Raw genomic sequence first — 19736 nt, forward strand, 5'->3', positions numbered from 1 at the left:
AAAACACCCTCCACAGAATAGAAAGGAAGTGCTGCTACCTCTTCAGATGCTAATTTTGGCTAGTCTTGCAACAGACCTGGCTAGGAGCTACAAATAGTTCAACCAACCAGCTAGAAAAATCATGGCACCAAGGGCAGAGCCCTAGACTTTGCGTCTCCAGCAACTACTTCTCTGGGAACTGCCGGACGGCAGCAGGCACCCTGGAATTTGAGGCTTGAGGAAGTATATGCCAAATTTTTTCATAAAATAATGTAAAATTATCATACATTTATTTGCTTTAAAATAAGTACACTTCGATAAGCAGATGTTTTATAGAAGTGGTCATGTTACATTGATGAAGCTAAACTTTTTTTAAGAGACCGAAGATTACTATAGAAGTTAAAGTTATAAAAGAACAATTAACTCATCAAGCAATTCCACTGCTGCTCAGCCTGAAGAAGATGTTGAACATTTGAGTTGATTATAGCTAACAACCTGAGATCTCATTTACCAGAATTGTAATACAAGGAAATACATAATGTGGTACACTGGGAACTGAAACACTAATCTCTTTTTATTCCCCTTTCTTTCTCCTACTTGCAAGCTAAGCTCAGCATTGGCCAGAGAGAAGTAACAGTTCAGAAAGGACCACTGTTTAGAGCTGAAGGTTACCCAGTCAGCATTGGCTGCAATGTAACTGGCCACCAGGGACCTTCTGAGCAGCATTTCCAGTGGTCTGTTTACCTGCCAACAAACCCGACCCAGGAAGTCCAGATCATTAGCACCAAGGATGCTGCCTTCTCTTACGCAGTATATACGCAGCGGGTGCGAAGCAGAGACATCTACGTGGAGAGGGTCCGGGGCAACTCAGTCTTGTTGCACATCTCAAAGCTCCAGATGAAGGATGCTGGCGAGTATGAGTGTCACACACCGAACACTGATGAGAAATACTATGGGAGCTACAGTGCAAAGACTAATCTAATTGGTAAGCTGCTTGTCCACTTCTGCTCGCCAGCCCCTGAGAAGCCGGAGTCTCCACCATCACAATATCTTGCAATGTGACCTGGCTTTATATTGTTCCATGTTCTTTGGGAAAAGAGCCCACATACCCTTGTGGATATTTTGGAGATATGTCACAAGGGGGTATCTCATATTCTCTAAAATTATGTTTCTTTTTCTCCATTATCTTTGCCATATGTAGATGGTGTGTGGTTTTCCCAAGGCCTTGTCCACAGCTATCCATAGGTTGCTAATAGCAACAGCATTCAACAAAGCTATGAGAGTTCTCCCTGTGTTGTCTCTGCTTGGAGGCAGAAGAGTAATTTGACAAGAGAGCTGCTGCCATAGGTGATAAGTCATTAACTTAGAAATGATTATTCTCAAACTACCATTCTCTAGCATATTTACATATTGGGAAAGGGTCATAGTCTTTGCAGTTGTCACTTTGTCCCTTTGCCTGGAATATCTATCACCCCCTTTTCAGCTTAACAAACTCCTACATATACTTCAGGACCCAGTTTAGATACCACCTCTTCTGTGGAACTCATCTTGACTGCTTGGGCAGAATTCCCACTTTTGTTTCTTTTAGATTGTCTGTTCATACCACTACTATCAGCATGCATCGAGTTATATGGTAACTGGCTGTTTGTATACCTCTCTCCCACCACATCCTCAGCTTCAACTCAGTGGCTAGCACCGAGTAGATGCTCGGTCACATTGGTTGATTAAATCTAAGTGTTGCTTTCATATAAGCTCAGGCTGTGTGATTTCATTTTAAGAAAACAAGAACGGTAGGGTAGTAAGACAGTTACCAAAACTTTAGTAAAGAATGCATTTGGGCTCTAAATGATACATTTTAACAGACATTATTACATTATTACAGAGCCTTATAGAGGAGCAGGTTAAGGCCCAGGGAGGTGAAGTGACATGCCCAAGTCCATGTAATAGGGACGGATGTAGGACCAGAATCTAAGGTTTCTCTGTCCCAGTGCTTTCTCCCTTTAAATACATGCTTTGTGTCTCAGTAGCTAAATTGGTTACAGCCTATGCTAATGAAGCAAAGTGAGGGTCAACACATTGGTGAGACATTTACTTTGCCAAGTTCCGTAGACTGTACATAGATGCCAGTGTTCCCATTAGCAATAGAGAAAGCATATGGATAGGAAGGCATATGGCAAGTGGAAAACCAACTCGAAGTCTGTGTGCTTTACATATGGTAGCTCGGGGCACCATTTTCACCTAAGGAGGCCCACTGGACAAGCACTGGGCCAGTCACATTATTATCACTCCTTTGTTTCCAGTTATTCCAGATACCCTCTCTGCCACCATGAGTTCTCAGACTCTCAGTAAGGAGGAAGGTGAGCCATTAGCCCTCACGTGTGAGGCATCAAAAGCCACAGCCCAACATACACACCTCTCTGTCACCTGGTACCTAACACAGGATGGAGGAGGAAGCCAAGCCACCGAGATTCTCTCTCTCTCCAAAGATTTTATATTGGTCCCTGGGCCCTTGTATACAGAGCGGTTTGCAGCCAGTGACGTACGGCTCAACAAACTGGGGGCCACCACGTTCAGGCTGTCCATAGAGAGGCTCCAAGCCTCAGATCAGGGTCAGCTGTTCTGTGAGGCAATGGAATGGATTCAGGATCCAGATGAAACCTGGATGTTCATCACTAAAAAGCAGACCGATCAAACCACTCTGAGGATCCAGCCAGCAGGTAATCATCTTCCTACGAAATTCATTAATACACTAGTATTAGGTAGTGGGTATTTATGAGGTATGTTTTAATTTTTGTTCTAATCCTTTGTTGGCTCTAAACAAATTGGCTAGAAAGTTTGATTTGATTTTGTATTTTTGTCATCTGAGAAGCATAACTAAGAGGGAGGACATTCAGTTTTGGCTCTGCCCACAGATTCTTTGTGGGATAAGGTCTACTCAATGGTTAGATCGATTCCACAAGCCAGTCACGGAAGTAGTTTTGTTACCATTTTTGCCAGTCTCTGTGTTCGCACATTATCTACATTATCTAATTTAGTCGTAACAACCACCCTGTGAGGCTAGTAGTTGAGTCTCCATTTTAAAAATGAGGACTCGGAACCTCAGACATGCTAGATGCGCTGCGTAAGCCCACCCAGCTGGTGAGAGTGGGGCTGGTATTCAGAGGGAGGCCCGTCTCTCTCCAAAGCCCACTCAGCACAGACAGCTGGGCCTCAGAGTAGCTCCAGTTTTCAACATGAAGCCTTGTCTTCGTCAGTGCTAGGATTTCCTTCCACCTGCCCCCTTTCCCAACTTGGAATGCAGTCACTTTCCTTTTTTATTATTTTTTTAATTAAAAAAATTTTTTAAGGACAGGGTCTTGCTATGTTGCCCAGGCTGGCCTTGAACTCCTGGGCTCAAGCAATCCTCCTGCCTCGGCCTCCCAAAGGGCTGGGATTTCAGGCATGAGCCACCACACCCAGCGTGCTGTCACTTTTCATAATCTTTTGGCATTTTTGTCAAAGCAAGTATAAAGGCCTTGTCTGTGATTCTTGGTCTCTCCCTATAGGCTTTTGTCCAACAGGATTGGTTACTAAACCATATACTGTATACCCATTGCTAAAAGCAATGATCCAATGGTGGATCATTAAAGTTTTTTCCTTATTAAAAAGAGTGTTATTGTGTTCCACTAAAAATTGTCCTCTTGGCCTCAAGTATCCAAGTTACACTCATGAGTCCTATGGAGCAATATCACATGTGCTTTTTAACTTCAGAAAATTCTGCTGGAGATTCTTAGCCAAAAAGGAGAGTAAGAAATCACAATTTACAGCAATTCAGTATAAAATATTTAATTTAATATATCTATTTAATTCAGTATACAATATTTTAATTTTTAACTTAAAAAGCATACATTACTATATGCATCATATGTTTGTACATTCATCTTGCTTACTAAGAGTGCATTCGGAAAACCATGCGTACTGCCCTTTCTGGGTGATTTAAGGAAGAGTCATGAGTGTTTTTTACTCTAAGGATTTTTTTTTTGGTTTACCTACCAGTATAGAGCTGAACTCTCACATAAAATGTGATCCCTGTGGCATCCTTACAGAGGGTATCATCTCTCTCTTGTACTGAAAGGACATGGGCTGTGGGCTCTCTAAATACCTGCCTTGCTTTTGTTTCCCAGTGAAAGATTTTCAAGTCAACATTACAGCTGACAGCTTGTTTGCTGAAGGGAAATCCTTAGAACTGGTTTGCCTGGTTGTAGGCAGTGGCCGTGACCCACAGCTTCAAGGCATTTGGTTCTTCAATGGGACTGAAATTGCTCACATTGATGCTGGTGGAGTCCTGGGCCTGAAGAATGACTACAAAGAGAGAGCAAGTCAAGGAGAGCTCCAGGTCTCAAAGTTAGGCCCCAAGGCTTTCTCTCTCAAGATCTTCTCTCTGGGCCCAGAGGATGAAGGCACCTACAGATGTGTGGTAGCAGAGGTCACGAGAACACGCACAGGTTCCTGGCAGGTGCTTCAGAGAAAGCAGTCACCAGACAGCCACGTGCACCTGAGGAAGCCAGCAGGTATGTGAAGTCAAGACCCGGCATGCACTGGGCTGCTTTCAGATGTCCCCTCGTCAGTAGAAGACCCCCTTGTGGATACAATGGGGATCTTCATGAAGAGCAGGTTTCAATCAGATCATATTGGAGGTGGAGTGGAGTGGAGTAAAGGAAGGCACCCAAACTAGCTGGAGACCCGAGTCCTATTCCTGAGTCATTACTTAGGCTGCGACCATGAACACACCACTTTACGTCTCTAAGTCTCAGCTCCCTCATCTGTAAAATGATGGCACACAACTAGATGGTCTTTAAGTTCCTTCTTGCTGGCTTAGAGTCTAAGCCCTCTGCCGTGTGTGTGTGTGTGTGTGTGTGTGTGTGTGTGTGAGAGAGATATGAATAGGTTAAGAGTAAAAAGCTACACTTTGTCCTCCTTCCTGGGGAATGAACACCCATGTTATCCTACCTTGAGACTCTGCTGGCATTTTTTGCCTTCTGTTAATCTCCTACTATGTCAGCCTGGTGTGGGAGATAGTACTTAGTCATAATTCTGACTCACAGTAAGAAACGAAGAGGTAATTGATAGTGGGCAGACTCCATCCTCTGCATTTTGCTGTGATGTGGTGAGACGCTGGTCCAAATGGTTCTGAGTGTCTGTAAGCACAGAACTGAGGAAACCACGCAGTTTACCTTTACTTTATGAAGGTTGGGCTACTTTAAACATGTTTGAATAATCATTGCCTTTTGTGTGGAGAAAAACAGACAAATCTACAACTAATATAAGGATCCACTAGGCTGGGTTTAAATTCAAAGTCCAGAAACATTAATTGCCCCCAAATTTTTTTAATGTTTTAAATGTTTAAAAACTGAGCTGAAAATAAAGATGTCCTTGTTGCACTGGCTTATTGGAGACATCTCCAAAGATAGATAAATTTTCCTTTCATGTTCTCCAATACACCATTTACTAGGAATGAAGATGCACTGATTTGGCCTTGAGTGGCAGGCCAGGAGGTGTGTTGTGTTCGCTTTCACACTAAACATTTGGTCTGACTTTCTAGAATTAAGGAAAAACAATATAGGTAGGGTTTACATATTTATGCAGAGATAAGTTTCTGCTTTATGCATCTCAGCCTTCTCTGGAACATATCTGCAGGCTTTTGTAAACCTGGTATGTGGGAATTTCACCCAAAGGGGAACTTCAGGGTACACAGCTGATAATCCTATCAATAGGGTCATCTTCTAAAACTAAAAATAGTTCTTTGTATAGGCTGGAGTCTACACTGGGCTTACTATGTAGACGCAGAAAAAGTTATTAGCAAATTTATTCAGGATCCTATTTAGCATTCTGTTTTGAAAGTCAAACGTTACTCGAAGTATTAGCAACATTTCATCATTTATGAATATTTTAATCACCCATTACCGTTGTGAATGTGTAACTTACATACATTTCGTAAGTTTATTACTTCTTACCAAAAGGCAGTAATGGCCACAATGAACTAAGGAAACATCATTAAAAAAAAAAAAAAATCATGTTAGTTTAAACTAATCATCATGGTTATCTTAAAGTGGTGAGATTATGAGTAATAATTTCCCCTCCAATTTCTAAACTTCAGTTATGAGTCTATTTTTAACTTGAAAAAAATTAAATTTGAAAGCAGATTTGCTCTTTTAAAAAACATATTTATGGACATTAACCTTCATTCTGTCTTTGTTACTTATGTATATGTATGCATAAAACAGTCAAAGACTGAACTCCTTCCTCCGCAGGGAAGAACAATTTGCAAATTCATTTAGATCCTATTTAGATTTCTAATGCCAGTTCTATTTTATTTTCCTCTTTTGCTTTGAATTACCTCTGCTTTTGCCAGAGCCTATCATTAAACACTAATGCTAGCAGCTAACCTTTACTAAGTACTTTCCCTAGCCATCCAGGCTAAGCTCTTTGCATGTGCCATTTGTTCAGTCTTCTCAACAATGCAGCAAGGTGAGCACTATTATTATCTTCATTTTTACAGAAAAGACAACTGAGGCTCAGAGAGGTCAAATATGTTGCCCAGGGCAATTCTGACTCCAGGAGCCGTGGCCTTAAATTAGTGCTGGGCTGCCTAGAATGTACAATCTCCTGCTGTATCTCTACATTGCTCACAAAGCAACCAGGACAAGACCTTGCAGAATTCATGTTTGTTGAATGAATGTGTTTGTTGAATGATGACTTGAATTTCCCATCTGAGAGTCAGATTTACATTTATGGTTTTACACTGTAGTTTAGACATAAGAAGCCTCTCTGTTTACAACAATGTGTATATATATATATACATGTATTTTCCCCCCAAGTAATTATTTTTTGTAGTAATATTGTGAACACAGATGTCATTAACAATGTTTCTTCCTCATTCAAAACACTTACTAAACCAATTAGCTTGATTAGGGAAAGATAAGAAAGAGGAAGGTCGTTTTGAACTCTGAAGGTCCGAATTCTAAAAAACTAAAAATTTAAATAAACACAGCTTTATTACTTTCAGGCTCTTATATCTACCCTAATTAATATACTAAAACATTACCAGATGTTTAGCCAACTAGATATCCTTAAGGAAGAGTTGATTTAACAAACTAATAAAAAAGTGATAAATGATAAAACAAGTGATAAATGGCTTAAGTAAGCTGGGCACAGTGGCTCATGCCTGTAATCCCAGCCCTTTAGGAGGCTGAGACAGGAGGATTGCTTGAGGCCAGAAGTTCAACACCAGCCTAGGTAACAAAGAGAGACCCTATCTCTGCAAAAAATTTAAAAATTAGCCAGCGTGGTGGCACGTGCCTGTAGTCCCAGCTACTGAGGCACGAGGCAGGAGGATCGCTTGAGCCAAGGAGTTTGAGGTTGCAGTGAGTTAAGATCACAGTGCTGTGTTCCAGCCTGCACAACAGAGCAAGACCCAGTCTTTAGAAATAAATAAATTGTTTAAGGGTAAATACATCCTCCGATATTCTTTCTGCTATCTTGTTTCCACTATTTAAGTGTTTGGCAAATCTTTTGCCGGAGGGTGGTGCAAGAGGAAACAGCCCGATTTGACTTGTCACAAACTAGTCAAGTCCTAATTAACGAGATTTCACTGTATTTTAGAAAATTTCTTATTTACCTAAAACAATTTTTTTCTTCTATAATCTGTAACAGCAAGAAGTGTGGTCGTGTCTATCAAGAACAAGCAGCAAGTTGTGTGGGAAGGAGAGACCCTCGCCCTTCTCTGTAAGGCTGGTGGAGCTGAAAGTCCCCTGTCTGTGAGCTGGTGGCACATCCCACAGGATCAGACACAGCCCGAGTTTGTGGCTGGCATGGGGCAGGATGGCATTGTGCAGCTGGGTGCCTCCTATGGGGGACCCAGTTACCATGGCAACACAAGGTTGGAGAAAGTGGACTGGGCCACCTTCCAGCTGGAGATCACCTTCACTGCCATCACAGACAGTGGCACATATGAGTGCAGAGTATCTGAGAAGTCTCGGAACCAGGCCAGAGATCTGAGCTGGACTCAGAAGATTTCAGTTACTGTAAAGTCTCTGGGTAAGTGTCAGAGGAAGTCCTTTTTTGCACCTGTATATCACTCAATTCATTCTGCAGTGGAATTGGATTGCGTATTATCCTGAATCCCCCAGTGATGGTATGTGTACCCTAGGACACAGAGCATAGTCTCTGGCTACCCTCTCTGTCAATCAATCTTTAAAGTTTCTTCATCTTTGTAAAGATCATCTTTAGGGTGCAGCTTGTAAATTGTTCAAAGTTAAAAACAAAACCCTATGAATCAGCTTATAGATGAGTAGAGCTGAGCCTCATATCTTCTGGCTTTTGAGAGCTGCAGCCCTGGGATTGCAGAGCCCATTGGAGCATGTGCAAAAAAAAGGGTTCTGATACTGAACCCACGCATGGGGGTAAGGGAAGGAGGCCAGACATCTGGGGTGGGGAGTGCTCCACCCACTCAGCAGCAGCTGTCTAAGTAGCAGATTGGGGAAACACTGCCTATTTGTTGTGGCTGCTGGGAACAGTCTTAGAAGAGGATCAACTTTGCAAAATTGAGGTCAGAGTTCAGGACAGACTGTACTGAGAATCAACTTCTACTCTATAAAATATAAAACTCCAGATGTACAAATGCATGGTCCTACTCAAAGAGGTGGCAACTAGAAAAACCTGAAAGTGCTGTATTTTAATCTGGTACATATATTAGAAATTATGTTTCATTTTTCTGTCTAGAGTCAAGTTTACAAGTTAGTCTGATGAGCCGTCAGCCACAAGTGATGTTAACCAACACCTTTGACCTGTCTTGCGTCTTGGGGACTGGTTACTCTGACCTCAAGGTGCCACTCACTGTGACGTGGCAGTTCCGGCCAGCTAGCTCTCACGTCTTCCACCAGCTTATTCGAATCACCCACAATGGCACTATTGAATGGGGGAATTTCCTATCCCAGTTCCAAAAGAAGACGAAAGTTTCACAGTCTTTATTTCGTTCACAACTCCTGGTGCATGATGCCACTGAGGAAGAGACAGGAGTGTATCAGTGTAAAGTAGAAATTTATGACAGAAATTCCCTATACAACAACCACCCTCCGAGGGCTTCTGCCATCTCTCACCCATTGAGAATAGCGGTCACTTTACCAGGTAAGTGTGACTTGAAATTAATCCCTGCTTTAAAAACAAACAAATAAATAGCAAGTCTCCCATTCTGGGTAAGTTATAACAATAAAACATAAAATACTTTCTCCCATATTTGTTCTATCTAAGTAAGCACCACATAATGAATGATACCCAGGTTAACATTGAGTTAGTATGCACGGGTTGGCCATACTGGTGGTTAAAACATTGAAATACCTTCCATGTCGGCTAATTGCTGCTCTCTATCCATTCCCCATTTTCCTCTAAGTTCCCACCATCCAGCAACTAAAGGGTACCACGTGGCATAGCAGGGGGCCTCTAGGACCTGGCTCCGGGGGAGAAGATACGTTTTGGATTGGTCACGGTCCAGGCCTTACCAGTTAGTAAACATTTGCAATGTCTCTGCTGGTGGTAGCGATAAGGTAAATTCCACTGGAATACATCCACCTACTTATTTGTAAGGTGTTAATGTATAAGAGTCAGAAAATTTATTATTACAATCACATATAATCCATCTCATCAACTGATAATAGAGCACAGGAGATAAAAGTGAGACACCACCTAGGCAAAGTTCTGCTGTGCCACGTATCTTCTCTCTCATAGTCTGCATTCTCTTAGGACAGAGTGATGGAGAGACATTGAATTATTTAGATCTGACAATCACTGGATAGCAGAACAGCTTTGGATGAGCCACCTGATCTGCTCAAGCCTTAGTTACCTGATCTGTAAATTGTTAATGTGCAATTTAAATATGGTGACATATATAACATGCTGAGTACCTGACATACCAAGATGATGCTCAAACGTGGTCGCTGTCATTCTCGCTGCCGCTGTGCAACATTTTTGGTAATAGTAATGATCCCCTTGTTCTTGAATTCATGCTTAATTAATTTGCCCTCTCTGTGGTATTTGCAACTGCTGCCCCAATCTGTCTTCTTGAAACTTCTTTTTTCCTTGGCACCATGACACAAGATTTTCTCCTCCACTGATTTATTCTTTAAAGAAAATAGTTTCTCTGGATTTTATTCTTAGCTTTGATCTCTTTTCATTCTATACGCTTTCCTGCAGTGGACTCATCCCTACCTATGGATACAACCTGTATGTTCACAACTCCCAAATTCATTATCTTGACCAATTTCTCCTCTGATCTCCAGACTCATATATCCAGCTGTCTCCAAGACATGTCTGCACTCATTATGTCAAAACATAAACCCCCCATTATCATCCAAAGCTCTTCCTTCTACATTGCCCCTTATGTCCCCACTCCCCATCAGTGACCCAAGTTGAAAACCTGAGTCATCACAACTCTTATGTTCACCTTGTATCTAAACTCCCATAGTGTGACATGCAAGGCCCTTTATCATCTGGTACATTTGTGTCTTTCCAGCATCATCTCCTTCAACTTTCCATCGTGAATTTGAGCTTCAGTCACACCGAATTACTTGCAGCTCCTCAATAGTCCATGTTCCCTCTCACTTTCAAAATCTTTGGTCAAGTTGCATCTTTTGTGCAGAAATCCTTAACCTCTTCTCCATCAGAATAATTCCTATAAACCCTTAAGACTCAGCTCAGAATTATCCCTCCAGGAAGTCTCCCCTCACTCCTGTATTTGGGCTAGGAGACCCTGCTGTGTGCTCAGATAGGCACTTCTACATACCTCTGTCTTAACATGAGGGACATGAGGAACAAAAATTGTACACTGAGGCCAGAGGTGGCTCACACCTGTAATCCCACACTTTGGGAGGCCAAGGCAGGCAGATCACCTGAGGTCAGGAGTTTGAGACCAGTCCGGCCAACATAGTGAAACCCCGTCTCTACTGAAAATGCACAAATTAGCCAGGCGTGGTGGTGCGCACCTGTAGTCCCAGCTACTCAGGAGGCTGAGGCACGAGAATCACTCTGCACAGGAAGTGGAGGTTGCAGTGAGCCAAGATCATGACACTGCACTCCAGCCTGGGCGACAGAGCAAGACTCCATCTCAAACAAAACAACCAAAAATTTCACACTTGAGAAAGGTTTCTCAAGACTTATTTCAGCTCCACATTGTAAATGCGGAAGACAGCGATCAGGGCAAATATCACTGTGCTGTGGTAGAGTGGCTGTCTGTCTACAAATGGCACTTGGCACCATCTCTAAGCCTCTGTCCCTGTACTTGTCTCCCTCTAGAGTGTGAGCCACTGAGGGAAGATATCCGCAGGGCCTGGAATTGTCTGGCACATAATATAGTGTGTGCTTCATAAATGTTTGCTGAAGGAAGAGTAAAGAGACCTACTGGCAACACCAATAAGCAGTTACAAAAGTAGAGTGGGTGATGTGAGCAAGATGTGAGAAGAAGATTTGGGAATAAGGATGGTCACTCATCTTTCTGACAAAGCAGAAAAGCTGCTGGGGTCAAAGATTAGTTGACTCCACATCCATACGATGTTTCCACAGTTAAGTGGCTGCAAAGATGCACACAGTTTTAATCACTCATGTACAACTTCCTTTTGTTTACCCATGTTTGAAGGCAGATACAACTAGAGTTTGAAAATTGTGAATCCAGAAGTACTCTGCATAGTAAACACACAAACACAGCATTAATAGGGCCACTTTCTCCCAATCTGATACATGAAATGTGACAGAAGAGATGCTTGTGCTTAAATACTGAAGCAGTATCATGTGGAAGAGAGATACTGGGAAGAGAGACACTCCCTCTGCCACACCACCCCTACCAAGCACAGGTAGCACTAGGACTAGTGGATGGTAGTCATGAAGAGATAAAATTCAAGTTGATATCAGAACGCATTCTGGAGTGGCAGAGCTGTCCAAAGATGAAATGGGCTGCCTTGTCAGCTAGTGATGTTGTTCAAAAGCTGGATGAGCAGTGAGCGGGGCTACGGTAGAGGGAGTTCACCCATATGATGGCGGGAGGATGCAGTGTCATACTTGACCTCTAATGTCTCTACTACCTTAACTTTCTGTTTTGTAGCAAAGTAACTGTTTCCATTTTTTAAATTTAGAGAGCAAGCTAAAAGTGAATTCAAGGAGTCAAGTCCAAGAGCTCTCCATCAACTCCAACACTGATATAGAATGTAGCATCTTGTCCCGGTCCAGTGGAAACCTTCAGTTAGCCATCATTTGGTATTTTTCTCCTATTTCCACTAATGCCTCCTGGCTAAAGATCCTGGAGGTGGACCAAACCAATGTTATAAAAACTGGGGATGAGTTTCACACCCCATGGAGAAAACAAAAATTTCATACTGAGAAGGTTTCCCAAGACTTATTTCAGCTGCACATTCTGAATGTGGAAGACAGCGATCAGGGCAAATATCACTGTGCTGTGGAGGAATGGCTCCTGTCTACAAATGGCACTTGGCACAAGCTTGGAGAAAAGAAGTCAGGACTAACAGAATTGAAACTCAAGCCCACAGGTAAACCTTGAGGGTGTATCCTCACCATGTCTGTCTGTCCGATGGCTGTTTTTTCTTGGGCAGCTCTTCTGTGGAGTGATTATGTGGGAGTAAAAATATGACCTAAAGTCATAGGAACAGTGTCCACCTACAAATGACTGCAGGACCGGGTAGTCCACCACAGGAGGGGAGGTCACTTAAGGTGATTCAATCTGAGGTTTTGGGGAGCTGAGGTAGAAGCAAGATCCCTTTGATTGGTTCGCTTCTCAGCCTGGCAGCCTAGTCTATGCAGCTACCCAGGGTATGGTATCTCCAGATCTCTATAATAGCAAGCTGTGTCATTCCAGTGGGGTTCTACTGTAATTTGGCAGAGAAAGAGTAATACGAAGCATATTTCTCCCACTGTGAACAGAAACTGTACAACTCTATGGGGATGTGTGGAGAAATTGCTTCTCAACATTTAGCTGCCTAAACATAAGGCAAATAAGAGTAGTTAACTGTTGGAATGGCTTACTGAAGGAGTCTCCTCTTCCTCAGGAGATCTTTAAAAATGCAATGGAAGTTCCGCACTGGTCTAAGAGTGCTGCTGTCTAAATGCGGGCAGGGTGATTAGGTCTCTCAGCATAGGTTAGGTCACCTCCAGTGTTGATTAAAATTAAATGAATGTCACAGCCAAGGTTCGGGAACTGGCCAAGATCCAACAGCACAATGCAGAGAAGTTGATCTAATTTGGTGCTTAAAATATTATTTTCAAGGTAATGTTAAAAAAAAAAAAAAAGGATGATAATTCAGCATTACTATGTATTAGGCAATGGAATACAAAGATAAAGAAGGCACAGCCCTGGCCCTTAAGGAGCTCCCAGTCTGGTGGGACAACAAGGGCAAAACAGCAGCTTGGTATGGGATCTCTTCCTGCCCTCTGGCTTCCCTTCTCCATGTTCTTCAAGCCCCTTCTTCTCCCTGCTAAATGCATGTGTTCCTCAGGGACAGATCCTGGGCCTGTTTTGCTTCTTATTCTCTGCTTTCCTCAGAATTTCTTAAATACTGCCCTGGTTTCAACTACCACGTTCTGGATGATAACCCTGAGATTTTGTGCTTAGTCCTGATCTCCTGAGCTCCAAGCCTTCATACCCAACTGCCTGCTGTACATTTCTACTTGGATGCCCCCATACTCAGCATGCCCTGAATTGCACTTAGCATCTCTGCCATCTCACCATGCTCATTTGTACTTCTACATTTCCCATCTGTGTGATTGGCATTCTGTCTCCCAGTCATCCATGCCAAACCCTTGACCACATGTGCATGCCCCTCATCAGGAGGCAGCCACTGCTTAGCTCAAGTGCCTCCCATGTACAAATGTGGACTCCGTGTTGTCAGATCTTTTTGCATATCTACAGATGCCTAAAATCTTTTTTGGTAACATCTCCCAGTTTGAGAATGTCCACAACTAATTCACTTCTTTTTTTTTTTTAGACAGTCTGGCTCTGTCACTCAGGCTGGATTCAGTGGTGTGATCTTGGCTCACTGCAACCTCCATCTCCCCGGTTCAAGCAATTCTCCTGCCTCAGCCTCCAGAGTAGCTGGGACTACAGGCGTGCGCCACCATGCCCAGCTAATTTTTGTAATTTTAGTAGAGACGGGGTTTCACCATATTGGCCAGGCTGGTCTCAAACTCCTGATCTCGTGATCTACCTGCCTTGGCCTCCCAAAGTTCTGGGATTATAGGCATGAGCCACTGCGCCTGGCCTAGTTCTTTTAAAATACTGCAAGTGTCCAGCAGAACATAACCTGTGGGCTTGGCGTGGCTGTGGACTTCTGGTTGTGCATGTCGTTTAGGGAACAAGTTAACGAAGAGGCCCCAGAAAGATGCTGAGAATGACTGGTCAGAGTTGTAAGAAGGATATTTTATCTGAGATAGGAAAAAAAGAAGTCAATTTCAAGGAGAAAATGGACTCCAGTAACAAAAACCACATAGAGAAAAGGACTAGAGGGTCCCTTGAACTGGGAAATTAGGCCCTGGCCAAGTATAGTGATGGGATTGGAAGCCAGATCACAATAAAATAGGAAGTAATTTGAGGCAAGGAAACAGCAACAGTATCACATAAGCTAATATTCCATGTGCTTCTCCATGAAGGAGAGAGTAAACATGGTAACTAAGAAAGAGTCCAAGATCAGACAGAATTATTCTCTTAAAGACAGATTAATAAATGTGTTAGGGCCGCGCATAGTGGCTCATGCCTATAATCCCAGCACTTTGGGAGGCCAAGGCAGGTGGATCACCTGAGGTCAGGAGTTCGAGACCAGCCTGGCCAACAAGGTAAAACCTCGTCTCCACTAAAAATACAAAAATTAGCCCCCTGCCTGTAATCCCAGCTACTTGGGAGGCTAAGGCAGGAGAATCACTTGAACCCGGGAGGCAGAGGTTGCAGTGAGCTGAGATTGTGCCGCTGCACTCCAGCCTGGGTGACAGAGTGAGACTCCATCTCAAAAAAATAGAAATAAATAAATAAATAAATAAATAAATGTGTTTGTAGTAGAATTGTAGTAATGCACGCTATAATTTCTTTATTTTGTTTGTAACTACTTTAGCCTTCATTCTAAATCCTCACCTGCTGGTTAGCAAGGGGGAAAAAGGTAAATGTCAAAATCTGTTTAAAACTTAGTCTAATCCAATCATCTAAATAGTTCCCTTGGATGGCTTTCTAACACTTGCATCAAATGTTCAGTCTCTCGGATGGCCTCCTCTCTTTCTGCATCTACACCCAGGTAATATCTGGGTGGATGGGAGGAGAGTAATTTGCTAAGAATGAGGGGTCCTGGTGGAATACACGGCTTGAGGGAGCTGCTAAAAGTTGTGAACGACCACTTTGGGAAGTAGAGGAGGAGTGAATCAAGGATAAATAAAAGCAGCAGGCAGAGGGCCCTGCAGCAGCTGTGTGGTTTTCAATGGCAGGGTCCAGCAGGCAAGCAGTTGGGCTAAAGAAGGAAAGAGACTGGTTTCATTCCTAGCAGAGAATGTTCTGGCAAATGTGAAAAACAGGGACCAAGGACAAGGATTAAAATGAATGTGGCCAGGCGCCGTGGCTCACGCCTATAATCCCAACACTTTGGGAGGCTGAGGTGGGCAGATCACTTGAAGCCAGGAGTTCAAGAGCAACCTGGCCAACATGGTGAAACCCCGTCTCTACTAAAAATACAAAAAATCAGCTGGGCATGGTGGCACACACCTGTAATCCCAGCTACTTGGGAGGCTGAGGCAGGAGAATTGCTTGAAACCAGGAGGCAGTGGTTGCAGTGAGCCGAGATCGTGCCGCTGCACCCCAGCCTGGGTGACAGAGCAAGACTCTGTCTCAAAAAATAAAAATAAAATAAATGCACTGATGTCTAAAGAATATAAGAGCTTCCCAGTGAGAACTAGATTTTTCAGAGGTGGTATCCAATCTGAACATCTGCATTCTCTAATTTACTGCCATTTTATTGTCTAGGAAGTAAGGTACGTGTCTCCAAAGTGTACTGGACCGAAAATGTGACCGAGCACAGAGAGGTGGCCATCCACTGCAGCCTGGAGAGTGTAGGCAGCCCAGCCGCTCTGTACTCTGTGATGTGGTACTGGAACAGAGAAAACTCTGGAAGTAAAATGCTGGTGCACTTGCAACATGATGGCTTGCTGGAGTATGGGGAAGAGGGGCTTAGGAGGCACCTGCACTGTTACCGTTCATCCCCTACAGACTTTGTCCTGAAGCTTCATCAGGTGGAGATGGAGGATGCAGGAATGTACTGGTGTAGGGTGGCAGAGTGGCAGCTCCATGGACACCCAAGCAAGTGGATTAATCAAGCATCCGATGAGTCACAGCGGATGGTGCTCACGGTGCTGCCTTCAGGTAACCGGGGGTTTATCTACCGTGAGCTCATGGTCAGGAGGATACATGGCTCTCCTCTTATGCTCTCCCTCTCACCTATCTTTTGCTCCTTCTTCAGACTGAAGACAATTTTCAGGTTCCCTAAAGAAGATGACTTTGCTATCTCTCTCAATAGTAACTCATTTGAACAAACAAGGTTCACATGAGGTTTTGGCACAGACGCTTAAGTATCAGGAGCATCTGACAGGTCCATGTCTTTCTGCTGGGGTTCAAGGAGAAGGTGGGAGGTGAGCAATAAGCTAAGCTTACTGAGGGAAAGGGCCATTGGAGAAGTAGGGGTGTGGTCTTGGTGCCAGACACCAGGAAGCATAAAGGGAAAATCATCAATAAAGGTAACAATCCTGAGACACCAGCTAGCTTTAGTGACACTCCTTGGGAAGGACAGAATGCTGTTGAGAACATACGGGAACATCTAAGAAGTAGGGATAGGTGCATCCCAGCCCAGCAGGGCTTCCAGAGGGGAAGGTGAGGCTATCCAATTTGTTCCTTGAGGAGGTTCATCATTGTTTTTCCGTGTTCATTCTTCAGCGAAGTTTTCTCCTGAGTGCCAGGCAGAAATGTTTTTTCTATCAACCTTTTTTTTTCCTTTCCAACAATTACAGGAAGTCCCATACTCATGAGCACATTCCGTACATGTTTTCCCAGTGGAATTCATAGACTCTGTAGAATCGGCAGTTTTTGCAGTAGAATAAATAGATAAGAACCGTAAAAAGTATACAGTCTGTGATGAAAAGCATGTCTTCTCTGAGGCAGATGGGATCCTTCATAGCATACATATTGTTAATCTTTGTGAGATCCTTGTAAAACAGGTGTATGGTTTTTAAAAGATAAACCTGGAAAGAAAACATTAAAAATTGAGTGGCCTTTGTATTCTTCAGAAAGCCTTTGTCGTGACAAACTGAGGGTTTTGAGGGTAATGAATGTTGAGGATTTCCAAGGAAATCCCTGTAATGTAGCATCTGGGCTCCTCTACCTGGCTGTTCCTTTCTGGTAGTCAGGGAGGCAGTGTGGGTGATAAAAAATCCCAGGGGCTGGAATCAGACCAGCCTAAGCTCAAATCACAGCTCTACTACCAATACCAGCTATGAAATCATACTCTCGTTACTTGCTGTGAGCCTCATCTTTCTATAAAATGAAGATCATAATATAAATATATATATAAAGTATCCAGTACAGTGCCTGGCACATGGTCAGTACTCAGCAAATGTAATCTTCTTCTCCCCTTATGCCTCCAAACATGCAGCACATACACATACACACAGGTATACACACATCTACATGTGTACATCTATGTGACAAAATAGTGGCATTTGTTTAATAAATAACTATATGAGGTTCTGAGGGCACAAAAGTGTATATACAGAGTCTGTTCCCACAGAGCTTAGAGTCCAGTGGGAGAAATCAAGTCCAACATAATAGGTGTCTTCAAAGAGGTATTTCCTGTAGACTATGGGAACAACAGAGGCAGGGCTGGGGTGAAGGGCTAGGTAGGGAGGTGATCTGGGAAGGTTCCCCAGAGTCTGGGGCTCATGAAAAGGAAGAAACTTATTTTAGGAAAATGAAAGAGTATGCAAGATGATAATAAGATGTAAAATGTCATGTTATATTCGGGGAACTCCTGGTCATTGAGAATGGCAGGAACTGCAGTCTCTATGGTACAATAGCAAGAGATGAGACCAGTGAGGTGGAGAAGGTACAGATAGATCCCAAATGTGTCTAGAGTATGAAGCTAAGAAGAAAGAACTTTATCATGACAGTGATGAAGTTTCATTGAAAAAGTTTAAGCAGGGAAGTGACATGATCAGGTTTTCCTTTTAGAAAGTTCCCACGTTAAAATGAATTGGAGGCCGGGCACGGTGGCTCACGCATGTAATCCCAGCACTTTGGGAGGCCGAGGCGGGCAGATCACCTGACATTGGGAGTTTGAGACCAGCCTGACCAACATGGAGAAACCCCGTTTGTACTAAAAATACAAAAAATTAGCCGGGCGTGGTGGTGCATGCCTGTAATTCCAGCTACTCGGGAGGCTGAGGCAGAAGGATCGCTTGAACCCAGGAGGGGAAGGTTGCGGTGAGCCGAAATCATGCCATTGCACTCCAGCCTGGGCAACAAGAGTGAAACTCTGTATCAAAAAAATATATAAATAAATAAATAAAGAATTGGAGGGGAGGCCAACAGTGCAGGGAGAAGTATATGAAATGTTGGAAACCCAGTTGGGAAAAGGTGAAGGCCTGAGCTAAGGCAGTACCCATGATGACTAAGAAAAGAACAGGCATTAGGTATTAGGAGATGTCATCTTCAGGATTTAGAGGCCGATTCATTGTATATAGAGGGCAAATGAGCAGAAAGAGAGAATTAAGGATTAACATCTGGATTCTAGCTTAGATGGATAGTAGGGCCATTTACCAAGCAAGGTAATATATGACAGGGGTTTGGAGGGGAAGATTAGTTCAGTTTTGAATAAGTTGGGCTGGAATTGAGTTCAGAGTACCTGTGAGTTATTGATAAAGATCTGTCCAGTAGAACTCAAGACTTCCAAATGGGATCTGCACCAGAGTTGTAGATTAGAAGTCATCCATTGGTAGCCAGTAATGATGCCCAAGGGTGGAGCTCTGGGATAAACTACCGTTTCTCAGGGAGTGGAGAGCCTGTGAAGGAGACTGATAGGAGTGATAGGTTGCTGGGAAGAGAATCAGGATTTGGTGGTACCACAGACACTAAAGGCAGAGAGGGTATCAAGAGGGTGAGGAGAGTTGACAGACTCAGCTCTTGCAAAGAGGTTGATTAAGATAACAGTGGGAAAGTATCCATTGGATTTGACATTGTGGAACAATTACAGAAAAGTAATCAGGGAAGTCAGACTGCAGCAAGTTGAGGAGGGGAGAGTGGGCCCGTTAATGCAGATTGCGCTTTCAAGAGCTTTGATGTCAAGGGGAAGAGAGAAGAAAATAAAATGGTAAAAGTTATCCAGAGAAAGTGAAAGTGTTTTAGTTTTGCTTTTTTTCTGTTTTGGTTTGAAGATGGTACAGATTTGAGCACATTTATGTTTTAGAGGGGAGAAAGCCAGCAGAAAGAAAGAGAGAAAGAGAGATAGAAAGGAAGGAAGGAAGGAAGGAAGGAAGGAAGGAAGGAAGGAAGGAAGGAAGGAAGGAAAGGAAGGAAAGGAAGGATTAATAGAAGAGTAGATACGACTGACAGTCCAACATCTCACCATGCATGCACCATCTCCTTTCTGGAATGCTCCTGCATGCCATCTTTCCCTGGTCAGCACTCTCACCCAGCAACTTAA

The 19736-nt window shown here is 43.2% G+C and overlaps 1 protein-coding gene and 1 long non-coding RNA gene across 4 annotated transcripts in view; one reads left to right on the forward strand and one right to left on the reverse strand.

Moving 5' to 3' along the window:
* Nucleotides 1-19736, forward strand: part of CD101 (CD101 molecule) — a 34590-nt gene that overhangs the window by 7766 nt on the left and 7088 nt on the right. For 2 of the 3 annotated variants that reach the window (XM_012000838.1, XM_012000839.1), the window contains exons 2-8: nucleotides 584-964; nucleotides 2280-2696; nucleotides 4143-4529; nucleotides 7672-8055; nucleotides 8740-9144; nucleotides 12138-12548; nucleotides 16013-16408. In XM_012000838.1, the coding sequence (XP_011856228.1) occupies nucleotides 584-964; nucleotides 2280-2696; nucleotides 4143-4529; nucleotides 7672-8055; nucleotides 8740-9144; nucleotides 12138-12548; nucleotides 16013-16408 (2781 nt within the window). The remainder of the gene's footprint in view (nucleotides 1-583; nucleotides 965-2279; nucleotides 2697-4142; nucleotides 4530-7671; nucleotides 8056-8739; nucleotides 9145-12137; nucleotides 12549-16012; nucleotides 16409-19736) is intronic. The other variant, XM_012000840.1, reaches the window with a different exon arrangement.
* Nucleotides 15986-19736, reverse strand: part of LOC105554383 — a 33737-nt gene continuing 29986 nt past the window's right edge. The window contains exon 4 of the long non-coding RNA XR_001008321.1: nucleotides 15986-17280. This is a non-coding gene — a long non-coding RNA (uncharacterized LOC105554383). The remainder of the gene's footprint in view (nucleotides 17281-19736) is intronic.

The sequence above is a fragment of the Mandrillus leucophaeus genome, unplaced genomic scaffold, assembly GCF_000951045.1.
Source record: "Mandrillus leucophaeus isolate KB7577 unplaced genomic scaffold, Mleu.le_1.0 Scaffold64, whole genome shotgun sequence".
NCBI lineage: Eukaryota > Metazoa > Chordata > Mammalia > Primates > Cercopithecidae > Mandrillus > Mandrillus leucophaeus.